Here is a 27,669-nt window from a genome sequence, read left to right as displayed (position 1 = left end):
CATCGTGGAAAAGTGCAATAATCATTATATATGTCAGATGTTGGTAACACTTTCACCAAAAGCTGGAGCATGTATGACAACGCTGAAGAGCCTTGGTGGATGGAAGAGTACCACAGTTGCTGAAGGGATATTTAGAGAACAGCATATCCTCTAGAAAAATGAGGTAGGTTTAAAGGAAGTTGTCAGGGTATCGTATTTCGTTACAAAAACTAGCGACCTAAACAATTAAACATGAGTCAGCATTTGCTGGAAGAAACTTAGCAATCAGCACAACTTACCATAATTAACAATCCCATGTAAATACAATTAAGTAATATATTAAAGAATGAGTCAATCAAAACTATGTTTTTTGCGTCTTAATTCCATACAGGCGTTGGCGTCGGAGTTTCAAGAGATGGGAACAAGAAGGAGATTAACAAGTTTTGACTTGAATGGTGAGTAGAGAGAGATAGAGTGTGATGAACAGGTGTTCTTTCTCTATATTTCAACAGTACAATTCTAGTTACATGTCGTTCTCTATATCCTTTATTAACTCTATGCTTAATGCCCACGCGGGTCATAAAAAGTAGTTTATGCCCGCATCGACATAAAGCAATTTCTTATTCAGATGATATCTTAGGAACAAAAAACCCAAATATGTACTGGTATGACATAAATATCAATGATATTTTGAATTAGTAGAGTATGATTAATTTTGGATTGCTTTTTTTTCTTATTTAACTACTGGATACAGTTGTAAACGGTATATATTTTTGATTAAAACTTCAATTATGCAATGATTGTGTAGAAATTTATCATTATTAATTTTTTCAGAGTAATGTAATTATGATCATAAGAGTAAATTCGTATTTGCTAATTATAAACCTCAAGACATTTTCCTATTAAAATTATCTTTCTCTAAAGAGGAAGATAAATTGAATATAACAGTATTATACTTCCCTTTAAACCGCCTGTAATTATCGGTTTAACCTCGACGACGAGCTTCTTGAGAGGGGTTTTCCTTGAATATTGTTAGTGGCACTTCCCCAGATCCCCGAAGCGTCGACGCAAGCTTGATGTTTCAAAGAAGAGCTCATAAGTTAGTTTACCAACAAACTTTGAAATTTGAATTCAAACGATCCAAAAGTCGGAGAGGTTTTATTTAGATTGGTATATATAAAAAAGAATATATAAGTATCTGAATAAGTATTAACTTATTCCTCTTGAGTTATAACATATAAACAATTTAGTTTTATAGATAGAAGAGTGAAAAGTCGTTTTTGTCGTATTAGTAAATATTGGTTGGCGACAAAGTAATTTCGTTTTCTTGGTATAAAATAAAACACTTGTTTTAATAAAGAATAGTTTTTAATCAATTATATATTTTCCATTTTGCTCAATGACCTTTTGCCATCTTTCTTTCAGCTTCATGATTCCATGCTCTCAAAATTTCTGGTCCTTATCAGCAAAAAACTGAACCAGATGCGATTGAAGGTCATCGTCATTTGTTAAAGTGTGACCATTCGAAGAATTGTACAAAATTCGAAATAAATGATAATTAGATAGTACCAGATGTGGTATCACTTCCTAGCCAAGCTCCAGTAGTTTCCCAAGTTGTCAAAGATGTGTGAGGCTTTGCATTATAATGGCGGAACACTAAACTTTTCCGACTTGACAATTTTGGCCGTTTTTTTTATTTTATGGCTTCATCCAGTTTCATAAATTGTTGACAGTAAACATCAGAATTGATCGTTTTGTTCCTTGGAAGCAGCTCAAAAAACACAATACCTTTGTAATCCTACCAAACTGACAGCATAAGTTTTTTTATTGTTTTTAACCTTTCGATGTGGTTTGTGCTGGTTCATCGTGATTGCTCTCTGATTTCTGAACTACGAGTATGTTACTGTACAGGATCCATTTTTCATCACCAGTGATGATTCTTTTCAGGAAAGGGTCGGCTTCATTTCGTTTAAGGTGCATATGGAAAATGTAGATTCTTTGTGTTAAATGAATTTCTTTTAATTCGTGAGGCATCCAATTACCAAGCTTCCTAGCTAGGTCACGGCATTTCAAGTATTGTGTGCGACACAAGTAGCCTCTTCGCAACCATTCGAACCTCCTCTTCACTTATGACCTTGAATTGGTCATCATCAACTTCAGTCAAACTTGATATCTTGATATTCCATTATTATCAATATTCAACAAAGTTGTTACTGTTCAAGAATAAAAAAGTAAAAAAGTCGTTGCACTCTCATCGCGAGAGACTAAAGCACATTTTTTACCGTTGGCAATGAATATTAACAAAAATCTCAATGGATAAAACGAAATTTCCATGAAAAATAAAACAAGAATTATATCCGTAATTATATTTCTTTAACATTTTGTTTTAACCAATTCTAATAATAATTCACGTCAAATCATGTCATTTGAACTCCAATGGGATCCAGGGGATTACAGCGGTTCGGCATATATACAGCTATACAAAATATATGCTATATGTACAAAAATTGGAGCTCGCCACATGATTCCTGTGGAGAGATATCGCTGCTCCAGACAGACGGACGGACTAGGGTTGCCAACTCCGGGCGATATATATCCGGGACACTAATTCAATTTTATAAACACAACAAAAAACTGGACAACTACTGGACTACAAAAAACTACTTTTTCCACTGAATGTTTTTTGCTATGTGCAGCTTAATCAAGCCCTTATCTTGTTTAGACTTGGACAAAAAATAAGTGCAGCTTATCTCTAAATTTAAATCCTTCGTCCATTTAACTTCCATAGTCGATATAGAACATAGAAAAAAGGATACGCAGAACGCAATTATTTTTAGCGCGTCCAAATTCGTTCCTTTAATGCCAGCGAAAATCGGACCCCGATTCTCCTGAACTGTCAAAGTTGAGTGCTTGTTAACTTGAGAAAAAACTAATTTTATGATAGAAGATAGAAAATATGATCTAATGAAATTTTCTTCTCAGCGCCCATTGAAGTTGCAGCTTCTATAAGGCATACGAAAGGAAAATCTTCTCTCATGGATAAGATTTTTTCAAATGTTACCGTCGCAGAAGTGAAAATGCTTATTTAAATAGTGACAATCATAAATAATCTGGAAATCTGAAGCTGCACTTTGAAAAAACATCTACATCTACTTGATTGTTGAACATTCTCGGACTGGAACCAAAAAATTGTTCCTTTACTAGCAATAATTTGTTGTTTTAAGCGTTTCATAAAAGCAAAGAGTTCAGTAGCGCTTGTTTCAATTTTCAGAAGTAGTCTGGTTTCACTATGGTGGCGGTAGTAAAGATATACAGCAGCTTCAAGTGTTTAAATGGTTAATATCGGTCCGAATCTTCTTAAGCACAACAGTTGTTTCAACACATTTGGGCAATCATCTCCCAAAGAGAGACATACCAACTAGAGCAGGATAAAATGTTAAAATCTTCTCAAGGACTGGACCACCTAGTTGGTACATGTCTAATAAGCTGTTTCTATTATTTAACTCCCAAATCGGGAGCGAGACACGGGAAATGGGAATGAAAATCGGGACTGTCCCGAAAAATGCGGAATTGTTAGAAACCATGGGACGGACAGATAAAACGTGCTAAAAATAACAATATAACTAATTCCGCTATTTTGGTCATGTTTTTATGGTGGTACGCCGGTAAATGTTTTGAGGCTTGAGTAGATATTGCGGTTTATCGTCGGCATTGCGTTATCAACATGGAAAACGCGACATATCACTATTTAATAATTCATAGCTGAGTTAAATTATCATAATAACAGTGAGAAATTATTTCTCACTATAATAGCAGATATTTCTTATACGTATAGAAGCCATGAGAAAAGTAGACCATATTATATCATATATAGGAAAAGTAAAACAAAAGAAAATATGTTGCTCTCTTCAATTATAGATGAAACTGATTGAGATAAAATACGACGTGAAAACCGTTCTGTATTCCAGATATCATTATTTAGTTTTGACGATTTGTGTATTCTTAGAAAGAATGCCAATAAAAGATACTTGTATGAAATCTTTCCCGACAATAGCAATAAAGAGGATAAAAAGAAACTATATTTTGCAGGCAGGCTGGAACTGAATTTTAAATGTGATTTGACCATATGCAGAGCATATAAACTAACTTCAAGTTGCAAAATTTAAAAGTAATAATCAAATCTAAACAATGTTCGTGTAAGTGAAGTTAAAATATAGAGAAATATATTCCATTAACTTACTGGTATCATTTATTATTTTTTGTTGTATTTCACTGGTAATTCTCCTACGTAGACCAATTAATAACATGAATGTAAAATATATAAAAATGCCATTCAACTACAATAGCTTCCAGAACAACCCTCGCGAGTGTTCTGAGACCCCAAACGTTCTCATCAAGATTACATCGGTATTCCTAAATTAAAATCTAAACAATCACATACCCTTGATTGCAAGTACCTTGTGTATATCCATTATTAGTCGCGCTGTCGATTTTTAGCCGTCAATGCTAAAAGGTCACACAACACAAAAGTCGATCAGCAGGAAGTCGTTTCATTGACTGTCGCCCCGTGATACCCATTTCGACCTTTTTTCAACTGAGAATAATGAAGACTCAAACATAAAAACCCCCGTTCAAGTGAACTTTCTTTCCTCTAACATTATATTTCCCAGAGCAAGGTGGCCCTTACAAGTGACATTCTTGACGTGTATTGGATCTGATGACGAGATTTCACATTAATTGCCGAAGGAAATAAAAATATACTTATAAATATCACGTAGGGCGCAAGATTCTTAACAAGTTTTGATAACTGTTTTCACATCTCTACTCACGACAACTTTTCCCTTTTGAAACGTTGATACTTTTCACAATAATTTTCATGCCATAAACAATTTGAGTTGATAGTGATACTTTTCATAATATCAACAATTCGATAAATGTTCACTCTAAACTGTCAACGCCTAACATCTATAACAAAAAAGCTTTATAAAAATAACTAAAATTTTTCAAATGAATTCAAATATATTGTTTGAAATATGTATATATCTCCTTTTATTTCAGAACCAATGTAGTTTACATTAATTTAATAATACATTTTCGAAGTTCTATGATCACCACAGATTATATAACTACTATAAATAAAGATGATTTATATTTTATTTGTTACAGCCAAACTTTTTGTCCTGTTATAGACATTGATAGTTATGACATTTAGTATGTGGTACTGCTTGTTTTAAGGTGTTAAAATTTTAAAACTGTCTCGCATATACTACTCTAGGTGAGATTATGCTGGACAGCTCGGAAGAACATCTACCGTGGTGGTATTGGTAAAACAGAGTCAAATCAGCGACCTGTTATCTATGCTCTAAGCTGTCCCAGTTCCTGATTAACTCTGGATTGTCTAGATTTCGAATTGATCTCTTCTGTATTGAGTCAAGCATTCTCAGGATATGCTTGGGAGCCAAGCTCCAAATGTGCGTGCAATAGATGTCCGAATATGGGCCCTGTAGATGTGTCCAAGCTTTTATGGAGCTGCCTTAGCTAATTCGGCCACGTGGCTATGCCAGAACACATTGTTGCCAACAACAACACCCATTAAGCGAATTTACAGTGATGGTAATATTTTATGTCAAGACAGAACCAAATCCTTAGCTGCAGTGCCAGCCTTCTCTGCAAAAACATCAGCATGAGTCGTTGCTGCATTAAACTTGATCATATCGCTTCCACCTCACTCCTGAATGTTTTTGAGATGATTAATGATAGTGGTATGTAGCTGCCTATGGACTTGGGTATTAATCGAGTTTATTGGGGCGTCAGAGCTATAGATTTTCAGTTTTTTCGAGTACATCGTTGATGTACTGGAGAAAGAGAGTAGGTGACAAGGTGCATCTCTGGTGAATACCAATGTTGATCTCAAACCTTTCTAAGATGTGTCCATCGATAGCGATATGGATTGATCGGTTACCACGCCAGTCGATAAGTCATAGGCCAGGAAATCCCCTGTTTATCTATGTTTAGTCAGAATTCTGCTCATTTTTCACTAGTTTTCGATATTATTTATTTGTTATATTTACCGCTTGTCTACACTGAGTAAAATACTGTATATATTGAAATAATAAGGTATAAAATTGATAAAATATGTTCACAATCCACACAAACCCTTAAGGCAAAAGCATTTGTTTACCCCACCGCGGGTATTTTTAAATGGGCATCACCTAATTTTAACAATTCGTTAGATTGCTCAATTATAAACTTTCTAGCCGTATTGAATATTGTGATAGCATATTGTATACCAAGTGTCGAAAAGATTTAACACGAGTTTGCAGAATTAAGCCACGAGATAAAAGCGAATGACTAAGCAAACACAGGAAAACGCAGTTAATATTTATATTTTTAACTTACAGAAAATTCTAAACTCTCTCAAATTCGCTCTGTCTCTGAAACTGTATGGAATATGTCATATTTTATATTGGTCGTCGAAAAACAGTATTGGTAATTTTATACGCAGATATTTATTTCCAATTCACAGTGAGCATGGTCAATCAGTATTGAACTGTAAGTAGTCATGGTTAATATTCTTCATTCACAACGAAGAGCTAACAAAAATAAGTATAAGTAATTTTTATATAGATCATATTTCTAATACAAGAAGTGACGTTTTCACAAGGAGCAATTGAGCATTGAGCACGAACAACATTATTAAAATCAACTAATAATGATAAAATTGGAATCACGTAATAATGATATCTAACAATTCGAAATTCAAAAATGAAAAACCATTAGGTTGATGTTGACATGGCGTTTTGAAATAATTTCTAACATTGAGAAAGACATGATAAAATGAACAAATAGTGCATTTCTAAGCAAAGAAAAAAATAAATCAATATATTTTTAATCACACCTCGTACGGGTGTTTACGAAGTGAGAAATTCTACTTTGTTATATATCCCGTTTTATTCTTCACGAATAATAAATTTGATAGTGCAATCTAGCTTTTTAAAAACATGTTACTAATAAATATGAAGACACATTAGAATTGTATGTTACTGATCTGGAAGCGAGTTTAAGACTGCCTTCTACATGATTGCTCTTGATAACATCGGTGATGTTGTTGGACTTTCTGAAAAGGCTGGTTCAGGGAAATCGACTGTGGGATGCGTGTCGTCAGCATTTTTTTTTATGGGAACCTATGTTGGGTGACGACATAATTTCTCCCCCCATAGATTCGGCTTCGGAGTCTTAAAGAGGAAGACGAGCATGGTGGTGGTCTATCTGTTGGGGTGCTGGAGTTCGAATCTTATTTATGTATTTGTTATAAACTAGGTAACAACTGGCTAGCAATTACGAAGGATCCATATGTAATAAATAATCCAAGCATTGGGGATGTAGGAAGGGTTCTTGAAAGGAAAAACGGATTGATTTTCAATCGGTTGGCTGCGAATTTTATTTATCTAATTGGATGTCTTCTAATTCTACGTTGATGTTGAATTTTGGAGACGTCGCAGCCTCGGCATCTATAATGGTGAACAGAATAGGCTGATTCGAGATTGAGTATTGCTGCTAATTGGTTATGGTGGATTGATCAGCGATATATTGGCATTCAAAATAGATTGATTCTTTGAGAGATTGGTATAAATATGAGAATCAGTTGAAGAATCACTCAAATTTAAACCTTTAAGTATATCTAATAAATTCTCGATAGGCATTCAAATGTACTTACAAAAGAGTAGAGTAACAAGCATATTCTTTATAATAGCTATAGGGATGAACACTGGATTTGCGGTTTGTTTCCTCCAGAAGTAAGGATTCTTGCAGAATTGTACGATATATGTTCCATATATGGATGCTCCGTTAACGAAGAGCTTCAGACGGGTCACTTGTAGACAGTCCACTTCAACCACTTTCACAACGAATTAACCATGTATTTCAATATCCAGTCAATCGTTAAAACAAAATAACAACGTTCAATACGCGATAACCCGGATATCCTACTGGCAGCGTCAATAAAAAATTTGATAGCATGAAGTAGCTTTTTAAAAACATTTATTATTATTAATGGAAAATGTGGAAACAATTACAATAGGAATATATGTTACTGAACTGATAGCGAATTTAAGACTGCCTTTTATATTATTGCTCTTGAGAACATCGGCGATCATGCTGGAGTTTCTGGTTCAGGCGACGTCATCTTCAACGAAGCAAAATTTAAGAATTTAAAATTTTTACGACAACTATTACTACTACTACTACTATGTTCTTAATGAGACTATTGAAAAAAAATTTGTGACTAAATATAGGAATATTAAACTAATACATTGTCTGATTTAAAATACTAGTTTTCCTAGACGTTGCTAATATCAGTTTATTTTAGTAGTGTAGAACATCATTTCTACCAATACTAAAGAAGCACTTGTGCACAAAAACATCGACATACATCTACTTCACGATTTCCTGCTTATCCCTTTGAGGTTACCACAACTGAATTACATTTAGCTTTTCCATTATTTGATCCGAACACATAATGTGATTAAATGGTTGACTGCGGGCGTCTAACTTTAGTCAAGGTTAAAAGTAACAATCCTGTGCTTACATATAACATATAAAAATAATTTTTTTACCCATCCGTAAAGATAAAATGTAAATACTCTAGAGTGAGTTCCATGTTTAGTTAATTATATGATCCTTTAATATCTAAGGTGAGGTATAATCCTAAATTGAATAAAGCTAACAGCCTATTCAACAATAAGGTACAAATAATTATTTTCCGGAGCTTTGTTGCACATTTTGTGTAATCCTGAAAGACAATAACATGAAAATTACTGATTTGTAAACTCAGTTTCTCTATTCTTACTATATAAAAATCTAGTGTCTACTCATTTTTGGTAAAGTCTATTGTACCCCTTTCAAATGGCAGTTTTGAAAAATTAGTATTGTTATTGTTTGAATCACTTCTAACTTGAATGTTTCACAATTCGTTCTTAATATGGTTAAAGCATTTTTTTTGGAAATTGCTTCCTTCTCAAGTTTTAGGCATTCCCGGCTAAATTGCTGAATGTACTGTAGTATTATTATGTCGATTGGTTTTTTAAAACAAATTTTTTCAGAGTCAGACTCAAAATTAGAGTGACAAATTAATGTTTTATTATGGCTCCTTTTTAACCGAAAGAGAAAAGTTAGAAATTCTAATGAAGCTAGATTAAGGCGATAAACTTTGAAGACATAAAGAAATAATTAGCGAATCACATTTTTAAAGAACTGAAATTTCTAGAAGTACACTTCTGTTCACTGAACAAGCATACATTGTCATCATCACTGTCATTGTCAGTGATAGATAATTCAAAAATTAATACGAGTTCAGTTGAAGCAAAAGTGTACTTAATACCTCTTCAGTTGACTGAGATTCAGAAAGCTGCTATTATTGCCAAACTGACGGCTCTATCGGTAATTCATCTAGATATTAAAGCGGACCCTTTCGCCAAAGTATAGAAGCTATGGGAACAAGATACGACCGTGACCGGTAAGGTTGGGTCTAGAAGAAGGAAAATTTCAAATGATGCCTAAGATGGTGCATTGATTTATTTTTTAAATGTACATCCCTTGGAATCGGCTGCTAGTGCTGCATAAGCAAATAACTTTCCAGGATTCCCTATTACGGCATGTAATCGAATAAAAGCTCAGGATTTGGATAGCATTTCTTCCAAATGAGTGCAAGCAATCCAGAGTTGTGTTTGCACTTAATTAAGTGTATCGTGATCTGAACTTATGAGAACGAATTTTCCTTCGCAGATAAAAAAAATTCGTGCTTTGACGACCGTATTGGCGTTTACAGACCACAAAATTCAAAATTTGAAGAGCAATATGTCGACAGAGGTAATAGTTCGGCACATTTTCAGTAAATGTTTGGGTAAGTATCAATGGGCCTAGCGGTTGTTGGAAATTCAACTCTGAAGTTTATCTCAATATTCGAGACATTATCTTGCTATCTGTATATCAAACTTATGATGGTAACGATTTCATTTAGCAACATGACAACTGTCCTGTCCACACCACCGCTTAATTCAACAATGGTTTGGACAAAATAATATTGAATCTTTACCGTAGGCGGAAAACAGTCCTGGTATAACTTGGATTGAAACTTTAAGAGGGTTGCTGGTAATAAAAATTAGAAAAGGAATTTTCGTGCCAGAAATCAAGAAGAGCTATGGGAAGCCATTAAAACAGCATGGGAAGACCTTAGTTTAAATGAAAATATTTATCGGAACTTAATGCACCCCATACCAAGAAGATTAAAAAAGTTATTGATTGTATAGAGCTCCAATTAATTACTAAGAAAGTTGTTCTCATATTGTCAATTATTTTTCATCTGTTATGTAATGTTTTATCATCATTATACGTATTACTTCTATTCTGTATTTTCAAAGTTAATTATGGAATCAGGCCGGAAAGCAACCGAATCCGCTGTTCTAGTATGAACCAATACGATTTGGTAATAACATCGAAAGACCTCATTGCTTTACCTTCTTTGTTATTCCTAATGCCCAAGGAACACAGTTTTTGACCAAGTGTTATTTGAAATTCAAATTCTGTGAATCTATCAATAGTTGTTGAAATGCTTGAACACGCTTCTGAGTTCTTTTTCTCATTTGAGTAATTTTTTCCGATGTACAGGGTGCGGCAGCATAACTTCCTTTTTTCAAAAGTTAATAAAACTTATTGTATGAATCAGAAAATTTTTATTCGTTTTTTATACTACAGGCACATACATAAAGTTTTGTTTTACTGAGTTTTGAAGATCAAATCAGTTAGGTGACGTCCCCCATTCTCCATACACTGAGTAAACCGATTTCTGGAGTTTGTCATGACTCTTGCCAGCATAGCAGGCGTTATGTTGGCAATTTCTTCCTGGATGTTCGTCTTCAAATCTTGTAGGGTCCTTGGACGGTTCACATACACACGGGATTTCAAAAAACCCCATAGGAAATAATCACAAGGGGTCAAATCGGGAGAGCGGGCTGGCCACTCCAAATCGCCCCTAATTGAGATAAGGCGCTCTGGGAAGTGTTCCCTCAAAACAGCCATCGATGTTCTTGAAGTGTGTGCCGTTGCTCCGTCTTGTTGGAACCAAGTGTCCCCTAAGTCCAACTCATCTAGCCGTGGGAAAAAAAATTCCTGTAACATGTTTACATACCGGTGCGAATTCACTGTCACTGTGACTTCATTTTCCTCAAAGAACCAGGGACCAATAATTCCACGTGAGTAAATTGCACACCACACTGTGACTTTAGGTGAATGCAAAGGCCGTTGATGCAATTGTCGAGGATTGGTATCAGCCCAGTAGCGCATGTTTTGTTTGTTTACGGATCCACACAAATGAAAATGGGCTTCATCACTAAAAAAAACAATAGCGTCCTCAGGAACGACTTCCAGAAAAACCTCACACGCGTTCCTCCGAGAATTGAAGTCACGTTCAGAAAGTTCCTGCACAATTGCCATCTTGTATGGATGAAAATGAAGATCATCATGAAGTATTCTCCTCACAGAACGATCGGAAAGTCCAAGGGCAGACGCATGTTTGCGCGCAGAACGCCGTGGTGATCGCAACACTGAAGTTCTAACTAACTCAATGTTCTCCGGTGATCTAATGGGCCGAGGGACTCCAGTTCTTCGTCTTGTCACACTTGCAGTTTGTCTGAACGTAGTGACCCACGTAACAATTGATTTCCGGTCCGGGACAGGGGCCAAGGGGGCTAAATTAAAGCGATTCCGAAAGGCGCGCTGGGTTGCGATCACAGAACATCCGCTCGAAAAGTAAACCTCAACGGCAAATGCACGCTCCTCACTGTTCCAACGCATGATGGCGACTGAACTGTGCCGGGACAAAACTTTATAGTCCCCCCTCTCGAACGAGACCACTAGCACTCCGTTACGACATCTACCGACTAAATGGCGAACTTTTTAAAAAAGGAAGTTATGCTGCCGCACCCTGTATATATAGTCATTACATCGGATTCAAATGAAAATAGGTGACAATTGTATTTATCTGATTCAATCTCGAATGTGCATTCAACAATTCCTAATTCAAAATCTATATTAAAATATCTCTTTTATTCTCAACTTTAATAACGTAATCAGTTTTTTGGTTGAGAGATCAGCAATGTACTCAAATGCGTGAGACGTGTGTTCGGCACGTGTTTCATCCCAGATTATTGCACATAGCGATGTTTAAACGCTTCCCCCTTTATACTATACTTCTCTTTGCAACAGATTTCATCTCATAATAAAATAATCCAGCGTAAAAAGAGGCATTAAAATTCAAACTAGATCAATAATATATTTCTAAAATTTCATCCCTAAATACAATTAAATTGAAATGAAAATTGTTGTGCGTATATGCAAAGATATAAATCTGAAGATCTTGGCCTAGAGTGTGTTCACGAGAATCTTTGTCAGAGACAAGTCTCAACAAGTTTCGCGCAAAGTGTCAACTTGCTGCTTCGATCCATTTCATTATAACGATCACTTAATCAAATTATTATTTTGAAAAATATCTCAGATTGAGTTTCGCACTTTTGAGTAAAGAAGGATTAACACCAAAGCAAATAAAAAACAGTATGGAAATTGTTTACGGTTTCATTTTCAACAATCAAAAATTCGACCAAATTGTTTCGCCGGAAATGAGAATCGTTAAAAGATTACACACGTGCGGGAGGTGTTGTGATGGAAAATACTCAAGAAAACATATAAATTAGTGGAAAAAATTGTTTCGGTATCTAAAAACGAAAGAAATTACAGCACAAACCAGCATTTCAAAAACAAATGTTCTAAGTATCCTACATAAGCATTTGAATATGACAAGAAAGTGTTATTCGATTAATTACATATAACGGATGATGAAACTATTGTTTTTTATTATGATCTGACATCCAAAGTACCAACAATATTTTGGAACTGTGAGAGTCTCCTTTTGAATGGCGTAAACGTGGCATATTACTCTGAATAAGTCACTTTCACCATAAAATTATCGGAGAAAGGCGTGACAAAATCAAGCGAGGTGTGCGCTTACTTTATGACAATGCTCCAGTTCACACTGATTCGCTTTCCAAGGCTTCACAAAGATTGAGCACCCACCATATAGGCCTAATTAAGCCTCGTTAGACTATTTTTGTTCGCAAACCTGAAGGCCGAGTTAAGGGGTGAAAGATTTAACAGCGACGATGAAATTGAACCGGCGTTGTCGAACATTATATTTCTATGAATCAAACGTTCGGAAAAGTGTGAGCAAATTAAGGGATGATATGCTAGAAAATAATCAATTTTTTTCTATTTACGACCTCTTTTTCTATGCTAAGAACTCATTGACCGCACTATGTATCACTTAGAAACTTGTTACTTAACTAGAAACCTTCTCAGTGAAATTATTTTATCTTTCACCTTCTACATTTTTTTCATACATTTATATAGTGTCTTCGTTTATAAATAAAATTGTTAATTTTTCTATTCCTCCAAGAAAAACTTAGGTCATATGTAGTCGATTAGGAGTAAGCAGGGTGTATCGTTCATCCTGAATATGTTTTTATTTTTTCCTAATTTATTTATTTAGAAATACTACTGCCAAGAAATTGTTTTGTCGTTGCTTATTCTATTAAGAGAAACAATTAACTTATTGATCTAGTTTATTAAGATTATCAAAATGCACCTCTTCTTCTATTTGACAATATCTTAGTCTATTATGAAAAGCTGATATGGAAATAACGATGGCTTGTTATTATCAGTATTATTTTTCTGAGCTCATCATGATAACCAGATTTCATTTTTTACACAGTATTCTCATTAAATAGGCGATGAATCTGTCGATCTGGCTGAAATTGTGCTCAATAACGTTAATTTATGAGGTTGTTCTTAATAAGGTTACAGTCTGATCCTAAATATTATGTCATTTATAATTCAGTTCTCCTAATAAAGGGTTTTCCAATAGGGACTTGACAACTTTGAATTTAGTTTAGTGGTGAAGTACACGAATGAACAACGTCTGAAAATCTTAATAATTCACTACAGAAATTCGGAGTCGCTACTTTAAGAACGTTAACTCCGATTTTCGGTCGTAACTCTCATATGTGATGTTGCCGTACCAGTGAGGCTACGGGTTGGTCGAAGTGTCGAAAATATCGCTGCCGTTGACAAGTCCGTAGCAAATGGTCCAAATCAGTCAATTCCACGGCGTTCTCAAGAGTTGGGCATCGCCAAGACAACTTTATGGCGAATTTTGCGTAAGGATCTTACTTAACACCCATACAAGATAAGGCTCACTCAAGATTTGAAGCCGATGGACCATTCGAAGCGACGTACGTTCTCCGATTGGGCTCTAGAAAAGATGCGCCAAGATGGTCAATTCCATCGCAAAATCATCTTCAGTGACGAACTCATTTCTGGCTTAATGGTATTGGGCGGGTGAAAATCTACATGTGCCTAATTAAAACCCACTCCATCCACAAAAGATAACTGTTTGGTTACTGTGAATGATGATCGTTATAGAGCCATGATTATCGATTTTTTTTTTTGGCCTGCATTGGAATATATGGACTTGGACAGCATGTGGTTTCAACAGGATGGTGCCACAAGCCACACAGCACACGTTACAATCGATTTATTGAAGAACAAGTTTGATGAGCGTGTTATCTCAAGAAATGGACCAGTCTTTGGTCTATGCTAATAAGCCGACGACTTTGGAAGAGCTCAAAGTCAACATTGAACGCGAAATAGCATCCGTTTCGGCCGAAATGTGTGGTCATGGAAAATTGGGTCCACGAATCAACTGCTGCAAACGTGCCGACGGTGGCCATATGAGCGAAGTCGAGTTCCATTCATAAATGTTTTGAATGTACTTCAACCCGTTAAAAAGTTTTTGAAATATCTCAAATGATTTTCATTTTATTTAAAAAAAAAATTGTTAAGTCCAGATATATTTCTCCAACCAGCAACTACTTCAACATTAACCTTAACAAAACAAGTGCAAATATAATTACGCACAGATCGTTGTCACAAACAAAAATCATAGGAAACTGTCAATAGAAGAATAGAAAGTGACAAATTATTATTAGTTAGTTCGGTGTGAAGAAACGGTAAACATTTATTCGACTATTAAAAGTTCCTACTAAAGTTATGTGACCAATAATTATTTGGCACTTTATTAGAACATGAAAAAACCGGCCCTTAAATATTTTATATACATTTTTTTGTATTTATTATTTTCACACCATCATTGATGTTTGTCTTAACTCATTACAATCATTCTCTTCTGTGAATTCACTTTATTTGATAATTAAATAGCTCTTGCGTTTTTGAATAATTGATATTGAAGTTGTTTGTGATTATAAAATAATTTTTCAAGTTTCACTCCCACTTTCAGAAATGTTTAGTTCAGCTTCATCCCTTTATGCTTTCTTCTCTCTCTACAATTATCGCTGTCCTGCAATTACACCTTTATTTCTCCCGATTTTTCTCAGTTTCTCTTTTTTGTCGCATTCACATCCTCTAACTATGATATTTTTGGTCTGTGTGTATTCTTCTTCTTGAATTTCTCACCTCCAATTATATTTTTTACTATTCTTTTTCTTCTGTTATACGTGACCGTATCTTCCATTGATTCCAGCTTCAGATTCAATTTACGTGTTACATGAATAATTTCATGTAGTATTACTGTTATTTTTATTATTTCAGGTATCATCAATCAACAGGGTATTACGTAATTTAGCCGCACAAAAAGAACAAACTTCCAATTCTCCTGTATCTAGTGGTAGTGATAATGTATATGATAAGCTAAGGTTATTAAATGGAAATCAAACCAATTGGAGATCTCCGTCTTCATGGTATTCAAGTGCAAATACAGCGTTTCATCTTCAACCTCTTAGTCCGCCACCATCTATTCTTGCTGATGATATTGTCTCCAAAAAAGGTAAGTTACTTATATACTCCATCAAGTGTTCAATATAAATTATGACGTATTCTCTTTCCGTCTTATTATGATAGTTGATTTATATTTCGGTTTGACATGTTTCTGAAAGCGAAAAATAACTAACAACTTTTCCATTAATCATCAATAGACACCACAGTTGGGCGTAATTTTATAGCTGAAAGTGCAAAATTATCCAAGACATTTCACCATATAGGTTGAAGGTTTCATTTACAAATCTCATATAGGGTGCCGGTTTGACAACTTACCACGCTCTATATTTCGGCCATTAAGAACATAAATAACACAATACTTAATTTTGGTTTCCATTTGAATTAAATCAACTATTTAATAGGGGCACACCCATTGAGTGATACCTTGGTATTAAGTGATAAATTAATTAATGATTCAGTCACTTTCCGACTAAAAGAAAGTAATGTGATGGAGCCTAATTTTGCAAGGGCATGCTACCAACCGCATCATTTTGATTTTCCAAACCAAATTCTACTATGGGGTCAATTATTTCTAAGAGCAAATTCAATTAGATCTCACTAGTTAGATTTTACTCAATGGAGAAATTTGTAATATGCTGGTTTTCAGTTACAAAAACCTCCATTGCTACAAAAAATTAGATTTTCTGTTCTTTATGCGAGAAGATTTATATAGTCAGCGGTGGTTCGTCAATAAGTACACATGCATCTTCAAATTTATTGTCCGTACCTCTTGAAACATCCTTCGACCGATTCCCTGAACAGATTTCTGACCTAGGGAATTCCAAGTCACCTTTCTTTTATAACCTTCTTAATGTCCTAACAGCATGCAATGAACTTAATCCTCCCCGATATACTTGGAAGCACGTTTCAGGAGAAACCAACATAACTACATCTCTATCTTCCACACTGTTCATGACACCCCCTTCTAATTCTTACTCATGCGAACCCCAGGCGAGACTTTTGGATCCACGTATTGAGGACTCGCTCTCTCTCGGAACAGAGAAGCGAACAGATCTCGAACGTCTAGTCGTCTCCTAGAGATTAGGCATGCGCGGCTATGTTGAATTTCAAGTTTTGTATAAACGTTTTTGTATATTGTTTTGTTGGTACATATGTAAGTTTTAAGTGGTAATCGAAATTTGACTACTGCGGCACCTCTTCGCCGTTCTAGACACTAAGACCTGCACCAAAAATCCTTTCTATTTGAAAAACGATTATTTGTTAAATAAAAGTCCAAATCGTAAGACGCTGATTACGCTTGAGAAATCTATCTATTCGCTCTGCTCGGCGATCATCGCGATATCTTTTTAATAGATATTTTTGTCGGGTTAATATTGGTATGTGTGCACAAGAAATTTGTGCACGTATCATTGTTTGTTTGTAGAAAAACTATATTTAACAGTTAATGATTAATAAAGTTACAGCTTCTTCGCACAAGTATAACCTCACTTCCAATATTGACACAGTAGTTTCGTGAAATAAAAAAAAATAGTGAGGAATGAGTTTTCAACTGATTGTTAGTGTGAATAGAATAACTCTACAGATTCACAATTATCATTTAATCATTTCTCTCAAATTCTAACTAGATTACACAAATTGTGTCAGTTTCAGGTTCAGCTTGACTTTATAAAGATTTTATTTCGAACCGTATCAAATTTTGATATCGATTAACATCCCTGTATTTAATTATATCGGTAACCGAGCGGCATAACATATAGCACAAAGTAAAATTTAAATAGAAAATTAAAAATCAGTGAAAATTGTTACAGAACAATAGGTAATCATCCAGAATATGGTATTTGCACAAAGCATAACTTCGTTTAACTGACCAAATTGAATGAAATTTTAATTAATGCGTTTTGATTTCATTAAAACCATTTTGTGGCCGCGTGTCAGATTTGAATTGTGCAAATTAAACGGTAAAAAGCCATGTATCCGACCGACCGCAGAACAACGCTCAGTTTCCATTTTCAATTTCAGTTTAGTTTCAGCCTTCGGCGGTTTTGGAATTTGAAATTTTTAACAAATGTGTCACTTGCAGGAGATTTGATACATTGTAACAAAGATATGCCTTGCGGGTAAAACCGCTCTACATGGTTGGTAACATAAAATGGGGTGAAGATCGCTGTAAACAGACGTAATTTACAAACGCATCCTCGATCCTTCCCTCTTTTCCGGCCTGGTCTAACAATCAATTCCGTCCGTGTAATGAATATGTTTTGCCAATTTGTTTGATCTTTCAATAAAATACAGTTTCTTTTTAAAATTGACAGACAGACACATAACGATTTAATTACGTTCTCTTCTTTGATTTTTTTTCTTTTGTTATTGTTTGGTAATATACTGAATGTTCATTTACATAAGAAATTAACAAATGATCGTGAGGTATGTACAGGGTGTTCCGGAACTTGATTAAAAAAATTCGAGAGTGAATAGAAGTTGTAGGCGTAAAGCTGCGAAATCAGAACTTATATATAAGTATATTTTCTAAATTATACATTCGAACATTATGAATTTTTAATGGATGATTACGTATGTATGTATATAGTGTGTTTGACTGCATAAATAATTCTACACTACTATCTGAAGGCCAGGGGCAGCTCATGTCCAATGGTTAACAATTAGTAACTTCTACAGGACAACCTGTATAATCTAAAGATAGAAAAAATGAATTTCTCAATCGATTTCTCAACAGGAATGTACTTTTTGTTTAACTGGATGAAATTTATGGTTTAGGAGATATGTAGACTTAGAATGTTGTACATGTAAAGGAAACTATTCGCCATAAAGAAAAATTATGAATAAAATTATCATGAATTGTAACTATTTATTGAAAATAATTACAGGGGGTATTAAAACCCAATCAAAAAGTGGGCACCTTGCACTTCTACACTCTTCCGGAGTCTACGGAGGATATTTCTTTGAACTTGTAAGAAAATTCCAAAATTCTGCCTTATAGCGTCACAATGGAAGTTTATTCTATCGATCATTTCGTTCGTTATATTTACCGGTGTTGTATATACCAAACTTAGCTACAACAGACTGTTCCTTTAAACGCATATTTGACCTTGGAAAAGAGATAAAAGTCGCAAGGTGCAAGATGTAAAATTCAATCGCATTCAAAGTGTCAATACAAATATTTTTGCAAGCTTTAGTCTCCTTACTTGATTACTACATATCTTATATTCAAATACTAAAACGGGAATATACAGATAAATTTAATAGTGGGGTGAATTTTAGCTTCATAATTGCCATAGGTGTGGTTTAGGGCACCCCTATCACACCTAATAGAGGAGTCGAACATATTTATACCGGTCTTTTTAAAACACCCTACTAAATATCTCATTCAACAATTGCTTTTAACATACATTTCCATTAGTTGACACCATCACCCCATTTTTAAATAGAAATATATTAAATAATATCATCAAGATACGTCTACCATGTTGTAACGAACTTTAATGCTCTGCCGTTAACTATATCGTACGGAAAACAAATTTGAAATAGGGTGCAAACATGAAATTAGAAATATTTCGAAAAAAGTAAGCCAAAAGTTAAAACTCATTCATTAATATAATGCACGTGGTTATTTCCAAAAATTCTGTAATTCGATACTCCGCTATGAAATTTTCAATCAAATGGTTTAAACAGTTAATACATTTTCTATTTCAACTTATTGTAGGAAAAATAATACAACGTGACAAAAGATGTAAAAGTACTTTTGTACATTGTGGTTTACATAATGATGATTTTCTTGATCCCGAAAATCTTCTAAACTTATAGAAGTAAAGTTAAAATGCAGATTTACAGAAATATAGCAATATTATTGACCAATCCATCGGTGCTCCTATAGGCTTAACAGTGGTATGTATCTCCGTTGATTCAAGATAATGCCTGTAAGAAAATTACAGACTAATAAATAAAATCGTTTAATAATGGAAGGATTTATTTTGATCTAGGTACTGTACGTCCTTTATTATTATGATTGGTTCTTCATGATTATTAGCTATAAATATTTATTTAGGTTATATTTCTAATCTAATTTATTTGCTACAATTGGATCTATATGTCTGTTACGGTACACGATCTAAAATATGAGTTGACATAGGCAGATCCATATATTCCAAACTTCATTCACAACATTTTCGCTTGTCTATAACTGAAAGTAGTTACAAACAGTCCAATGGAAAAAACCTATAGAGCAGATATCTCCACTTCAGCCAATCCAAGAATTATACAACAGAATAGACAATTGAATGAAAATAGGCACGAAATTCAAGATACTCTTGTCGCGTCCTATAATGAGGCAAGTAAACATACCAATGTTTGCTGGAAATATCTGAATGATAATCAGAAGTTAGCTGTTAGAACCAAATCCAACCGCAGATTGAGAAGACGATGACTAATACAATAAAAAAATATGTCTATAAAAATTAATATATTCGAAGTCTAAATTGAAAACGGAAAGCCATCGTTTAGTATAGTCGCTTCAGTGATATCGTGTTTGCAGTTTTTAATGCCCATAATTGTTGTATAGATGAAAGTTGTGTTTATAGTTATGAAAAATTATACAAATAACTCATCTACAATCTCCTCCACCTCACTTCAACCGTTTTAAAAATATTGAGTGTCTTCAGATTCATTACTAAACTTAACATTAACAAAAGAAAATTATATTATTTTACAAATTCGCTACATTACAAAGAACTCATCAACTATTTCTCAATAATATAAAAAAAAAACCCCAAAGCATAATTTTCAATGTAGGTGCAAAATACTCGCCGCGAAAGTATTGGAAACAAATTAATTTGGTATAGAAATCTAACGTTACTGAACATTTCAGGTATAACTGTCTAACCGCAAGCAAGAGTTAAGAGGTTTCGTTTTGTATAAAATACTCTATGGTTCTATCGAAACACTCCTCTTCATCCACAGGAGCTTGTGAGTTTGCTGGATCAGGATATAGATTTGTCAAAGTTGGCATGACATTATTTTGGAGAAGTTATAAATATTCATCTCCATTCAAGTTGCCATTAATGGAAACGATATAATTTCCAACAATAACGGATCTCTCGGCCGTTGAACAGCTAGAAACTCTCCTTGTATATGTAATCGATGCCATCAATATTGACAATTCGGAAAGCGCGTGTACGAAATTTTAAGTTTGTTGTACACAACCAATACGAATTAGTAGAAAGGAACAAAAAGGTGGCCGGTATAAGGGAACTAAAGATAGAAATCGAAAGGGTGAGCCGACGCCGACGGCGGTAAACCAAAGAGCAGATATTAAATTTGAGGAATTTTGCAGTATTCTAACTCGTAAATTGGATAGAAAGGATTAGGGTAATTCCCTTTTAAGTGAATACATTCTTCAAATCATTATCTGTTTTGAGACCTTCCGACGTGGCTGTAATAGTTACCGTCGGTTACATGCTGGAACATCACTTTTTAAACTATTTAACAAAAAAACTAACCTCTGGAGTATTAGAAACTAATATACTTCAACTTCATATATCAATTTTATATTTTATCCAATTTTAATGATATACCGCCACATTCGTACGAATTACTTTAGCATTTCCAAAAATCACCTTAGGATTTCCAAAACTTATCAACATTTCGTTCTTAATTGGTCCCATTCTTATGACTTTTTGGACTAAACAATCAATCAATCAATATTTCTAAGATCAGCGAAATATTGTATCAAGGTTCCTTTTAATCTGGATCAATCTGTCAACTCAGCACAATTACTTCCTAATATTTATGCTTTATCTATAAGCTTTTCTTGAATTGATTTTAATATGTGTTTAAATAATTGTGGATCATTAAATTACCGGTAACCATTAATGAAGTTTTCACATCTAATTAGGAATTTGTTTAATGTGTTACTGTTATCATCAAACGTTTCAATGCTATCAATTCTAGATTTTAAAAGATTCCATTTCATCTCAGGTCTATTTAAATTTGAATTTATCATTTCCAACGAATTAATGAGTTGTTTAGGATAGTAATATCCCGTTTATTTTCGTTCTCTATTTCAATCTTTGACGTCTCGTTAATTTTCTCATCAATATAACTTATGAAAAATCAAAATCACAAGCAATTATGTGCACTACCTTTAGCAAAATCCGTATACAGCGAGGTTTGGAGAGGTAGAAAGGGAAAGGCATCCAGAGATTGGTCGTCAACTGGATCACTCTGCTCTCCTGGTCCTTTTCCATGATTCCCTGCTCTTGCCACTATTTCCAGAAATTGTAATTTCGTAATACGCATCCGGAATTTACCTTTTAACACAATGCGAAACTGTTCACTTCCGAAAACCCATACGTATCCTACTAACTGCGCCAATTATATATAAGATCTTCGAATTTGGGTTATGGTGATTATTCAAAACAAGCCGCCCTATCATTTGTATTAAAAAAAAAGTAGTTTGACTTCGATTGTTAACAGTAGCGGCTCTCAGAGTTGTGTTTAATTCACGTTATAATTATTTTTTGTTGTCCGAATATAAGATTAGTTTGCGATTTTTATATTTAATATAAGTGTTTCGATTCATTGTGGCTATTATTATCCACTGATTAAACAAGTAACCTTAATTCCATCTTCCGCCATTTATCGCGTTGTATAAGGGTGATTCCGTTCTAACTGTGATATTCAATGTCCTGTATTGTTTTTTTGTACTAGTCATTAATTAATAATCAATTAATAAAAATTTTGTGTTAATTGAATAATTCTTAAGATATTTAAACATTATTTTTATACAATATAACTTGCCACTTAAAGAAAACTTATACTACATCACTTGAATGTCAGTACCGTGTCATGTCCATTCCTAGAATTTACCGATAAATTATTAATTTTTTTTGTCGTAACAAATGATTTAAACTAATTACCTTATAAATTCTAATGTTTATGATCAAACTGAGGAAAATTGATGCACTTGTTGTTTAATATCTTAAGTTACCATGTCAGTACCGTGTCATGTCCATTCCTAGAATTTACCGATAAATTATTAATTTTTTTTGTCGTAACAAATGATTTAAACTAATTACCTTATAAATTCTAATGTTTATGATCAAACTGAGGAAAATTGATGCACTTGTTGTTTAATATCTTAAGTTACCATGTCAGTACCGTGGATAAATGAGTCAGTACCGTGGAACTCAAAATCCGACATTTGTGTCTTGCTCGTGATACTTTGAAGTTGTAGTAAATTCCTCTTAGAGTTTTATTTTTACAGTAAAATAGATGAATAATATGCATAAAAAAGTTAGAAAAGTTAAATTTTAAAATCTTGAAATTTTGAATACAAAAAATCACAGTTAGAACGGAATCACCCATAAGTAAGATATGAGAAGTTAACCGAACGCTCTAAATCATCAATTTGTTGATGTGTTATTGCATTATGAGAAAATGTAATTCGTGCTTCAATTCTCACGTAAAACACTTCAAAATGACACATATTTGTGATGTTCACTATCTTTCAACGCCACTTTGCGGTTTTCCGTGATTTCCAGGTTTTTTTTTCATTTTCTAATGTAACAGCCTCTTCATGAGTCCTGTTTGTTGAGTCTTTTCGGCGCTTGTATAGCAATACATGGATCGATGTTCGTTTCAAAATTATCACATTTTTTTGTCTTCATAAAAAAATATTATAAAAATTAGGTTATATAGTCTCTAGGATAGATAGAAAACTGAAAAATATTTGCTCAGTAAAAAATTGTTGTAACGCCATCCGTATTCAAGATAAAGGGCGTTGAACAATTATACACATTTTTTACGATTTTGCCGCAACTACTGGCAACATTGTATTGAAATTTTATACGAATATGTTTTGGAAGCTGATACATCCAATGAATTTGTTTTTATGTTTAACTCCCATAGGGGGCGCTAGTACACGGTTCGTACCAAGCAGTATTAAGCATAACTTTTTGAATATTAGATTTCTTAGCAAAATTTCAAGTGAACTTAAACATCATTTAATTTTACACCAAAAAGATGCACTCTTCATCAAACTCGGTACTGTTTACTATTTTCGGAATATTTTGATTGGAAAATTATGAAGTAATAACCGATGCTGGTATAAAGTATCGATAAAGTTATTGATGGGACTGACGACGGCTTTCGTTCCGACGACAGAAAAATATCACAAACTGATATTTTTCTGTTAACTTTTGAGGTGCTATCAATAAAATGCACATCAGATTTGTTTTGAGTCACTTTAAGGATTGCTTAGTGTAAAAGGACGGAGAAAGCATGGAACGAAGTGAAGATCATACAAGATAATCCAATAACAAAAGGTCATACAGCGAAGATAAAGTGGTAGAAAGATAGAAAGAATATATTGCAAACTTAATGATGAAAAACAAATATTCAAACAAAAGATTTGACAAAACGGTTGAAGAAGATAAAAAAGGACCATCTATGATCAAACAGAAGAAGCCTCTTATCTAATAATCAAAATATTGGATGAGATAACTAGAATAAAGCATACAGGATATATCATCAGAAGTGCGAGGACATTTACGATTTACGACTAAAGGTTAGATGATTGAATAACGCATCCATGTTGACTGAATGCTTACTTATACCTTATTGCTGATAAAAATATTATAACATATTATAGCATCCCAATGGAATTTGTTCCGGTAGAATAAGTTTTTTCATTACAATATATCTTGAAAAAGAATCTGTTCTAAATACATAAATATCTCTTCTTAGGATAAGTGAAAGATTTTATTTTTCAAACATTACAATAAATACAACATAATTACTGGTAAATTTGAACGAAAGACGAGCTGTAAGGTGTTACAAGAGAAGACTGCGATACATATCCAGCAAGAACGGGTATTGTTTGAATTGGTACAGGCTGAACTTGTTCCACTTGAACTGGTACAGTATCGTCGTCTTGTACAACTTCTGGAAACTCTTCTAAGCGGGCTGGAGCTGCATTTTTGCTATTTTGGGCGGGTATAACTCTTAATGGAGAAGCCAAAACCAATTTTTGTGATGTTTGAGGAAGAATGAAGAAGAATTGATTAGGTTGTTGGGCTGAAGATTTTTCTAATTTTTGAGATTGTGATTTTCCGGGTGATGGTATAACTTGGATATTTTCGACCTAAAACAAATAAAATCTATTGGTCTACCCATTTACTGAGTACGTATAATAAACATTAGTCTGAGTTAACTTCGTATAGCTAGATGCTTATAAACTAATAGGAAATATTGTGAAAATTAGGATATTTTCAAACGAATCTTTGTTGTGTGTTACTATTTTTTCTAGTACGCATCTTCATTTGTTGAAACAACTAAAAACAAATATTGTTAATCCATTTCAGTTGGTCATTTCGCTTTAGTAAGATCGTATTTCTAGAATGGAATACGTGTATTAGCATCAAGTTTGGTTTTATTTAAAAAAAAGTATCAAATATAGTCACGAAATGTCAAATATCTTTATGGTGATACCGTACTAACTTTGAAAACTGTTTACAAATATCAAAAGCGTGGAAATTGCTCAACTGAGGAAAAGGAGAGATCGAAACGTCCCTAGACCTCAATAACGGATGAAACTATGTGAAAAACGGAAGAATATCTGTGTATACGAAAACCCACGGCTTTCTTCTTCATGATAACAAAGCTTTTAATTCCTAGATGTTTGATATTTCCGGGTTTTTGACCGATGAAAGGCTTCTTCTTATGTAAATCCAATACGCACTAGACGAAATTTGAAAATTACCTTTTTCTTACGTTTTTAAATAAATAATTCACAGTATTTTTTTATCAAATCTCGTAGGTTTTAGATACAGTTGGCTTGAATGTAATTTTTTATCACAGGTACTACTGATGGATATAGATAAATAAGTCCGAGTTCAGTTAATTTACAACATACACCTCACGAGTGGAATATTAAAGTTATATTAGAAAGATAAATAAACTTTAACGTAAAATTGACAAAAGCTAGCGCTTCTACAATGAAAATTATATTTAGCTTGGTGAATTTTTTCTGTGCTATGAGATGTAAAGATCGACCAACATAGCTTTGCCTGTGAGAATTGGATGCGCAGTAGACTAGTCAGCAGAGCGGGGCGAGAGCTCATTAATGTCGAGGATCTCGTGCACTAACCGATGTTGGTTAGTACAGTCAATGCAGAAATTATTTAGTGATCGTTCTGTGTTCGTTACTTTGAAAATGCCTTTGAACAGTAAAGTGAAAAACAAGGTTCTGAGTGGACAAAGCAGAGAAATTGTCAACAATATTTTAAGATTTATGCAGGCAGGCAGGCAACGTCAGATGGAATAAGGATTCCTCTTGCGGAGGTAAAAAGTAATGGTAAAAATAAGTCAAAATGTACTAATAATTATTTTTTATCGTCGAAAGTTCAAGAACGAGTAGCAGGGGCTCTACAGGTGTATGCGAAAGAACCGTAAGGAAAATTAAATCAGAGATGAAAAAAATAGAAAAGGTGAACAGGAAACGTTTTCAACTCCAAATAAAAGAGTGAAACATTCAAACCTCACATATATAGAAATATCATTGGCGATATGGACTATCAGGGTTGCAAAGAGTCTTTGAGAAAAAACATTCATAAGCTTGGATTGTGAAAACGAACAGAAAAATAAGATATGGAGCGCCAGCCCATTCGACTACTGAGAATAGAATTCTTAAAAAAAATGAGGACCTACAGAGAAGAGGGTCGACCTATTATTTACATGGCAAGAAACTTATATTCACGCTATACACACGCAGCAAAAAAGCTGGAGTGATAATACCGAGGTAAACCTGTCAGTAAAGGGCAACGTTTAATCATAATACATACAGGTGGAGAAAATGGATGTGTGGCTAATGCTTATATAAGATAGAAATCAAATTGCAATACAGGTGATTATCATAATGAGATGAATTTTGATAATTATAACTGTCAAAACAGTTGATTCCGAATTTGCCACCAAAGAGCGTTGTGGTTATCGATAATGCGCCTTATAATAATAAACAAATGTCTGTACTTGTGGTATTAAAATCGTCATTGGCTGTAGTATATTATTTTTTAACCCTCAACACCACTGTTCTCGATCTATTCCTCTTCCTTCCAGGTTTGCATTTCATAATATATTCGATGAATATGATGTCAAGTAGGTGATAATAAAGAAATTTCGTAGCTGTACTTTAGCAAAACCACAGTATATGTAATTATCTATCGATTGTTCTGAATTTGGAGTACCGTATAATGCTAATAGAAAATGTATAACAGCATTGATAATGACATTCCGAGAGAAATTTTCTTGTTCTTCTAGCCATATTCTCTTTGCTAGTGTCTAGTTGAATAGATTATTTATTAATTCAATGTTGTGGTCTTTGAATCGAATTTTCTATCTTCAGGAATAGTTCTTTGTAACATCTTTGATTAGTGGGATTTTAAGATCATTATGAATTGTTTGATTAGTAACGTACCATGGGGCTATACTCAACATTTTGGATTGGAATATTTGAAGTATTTTTGTAATTGACTGCAACCCCATAGCTCCATTCTACACGAATAGATTGGTACGAATGTAGTTTTGTAGATGAATAATTTATTTTCGAGCTTCAATTGAGACCTTTTGTTGAGTAGCCACTGCATATTTTTTAGTTTCAAATCTAACTGCTATCTCTTGTTTTTGATATGTGTTTTCCATGTGAGTTTTTCATCTAAATGGAAACCTAAGTACATACTTGAGAACTTGTTTTATCGGAATGGGAATATTATTGATGAA

The 27,669-nt window shown here is 33.9% G+C and overlaps 1 protein-coding gene across 1 annotated transcript in view; it reads left to right on the top strand.

Annotated features, from left to right (window-relative positions):
• Window positions 1-27,669, top strand: part of LOC130896355 (paired box protein Pax-6-like) — a 122,025-nt gene that overhangs the window by 57,344 nt on the left and 37,012 nt on the right. Inside the window, exon 5 of the mRNA XM_057804375.1 lies at window positions 15,694-15,928. Coding sequence (XP_057660358.1) covers window positions 15,694-15,928 — 235 coding nt within the window. The remainder of the gene's footprint in view (window positions 1-15,693; window positions 15,929-27,669) is intronic.

Source organism: Diorhabda carinulata, chromosome 7 (genome assembly GCF_026250575.1).
Source record: "Diorhabda carinulata isolate Delta chromosome 7, icDioCari1.1, whole genome shotgun sequence".
Lineage (NCBI taxonomy): Eukaryota > Metazoa > Arthropoda > Insecta > Coleoptera > Chrysomelidae > Diorhabda > Diorhabda carinulata.
This window is presented reverse-complemented; position numbering and strand designations above follow the sequence as displayed.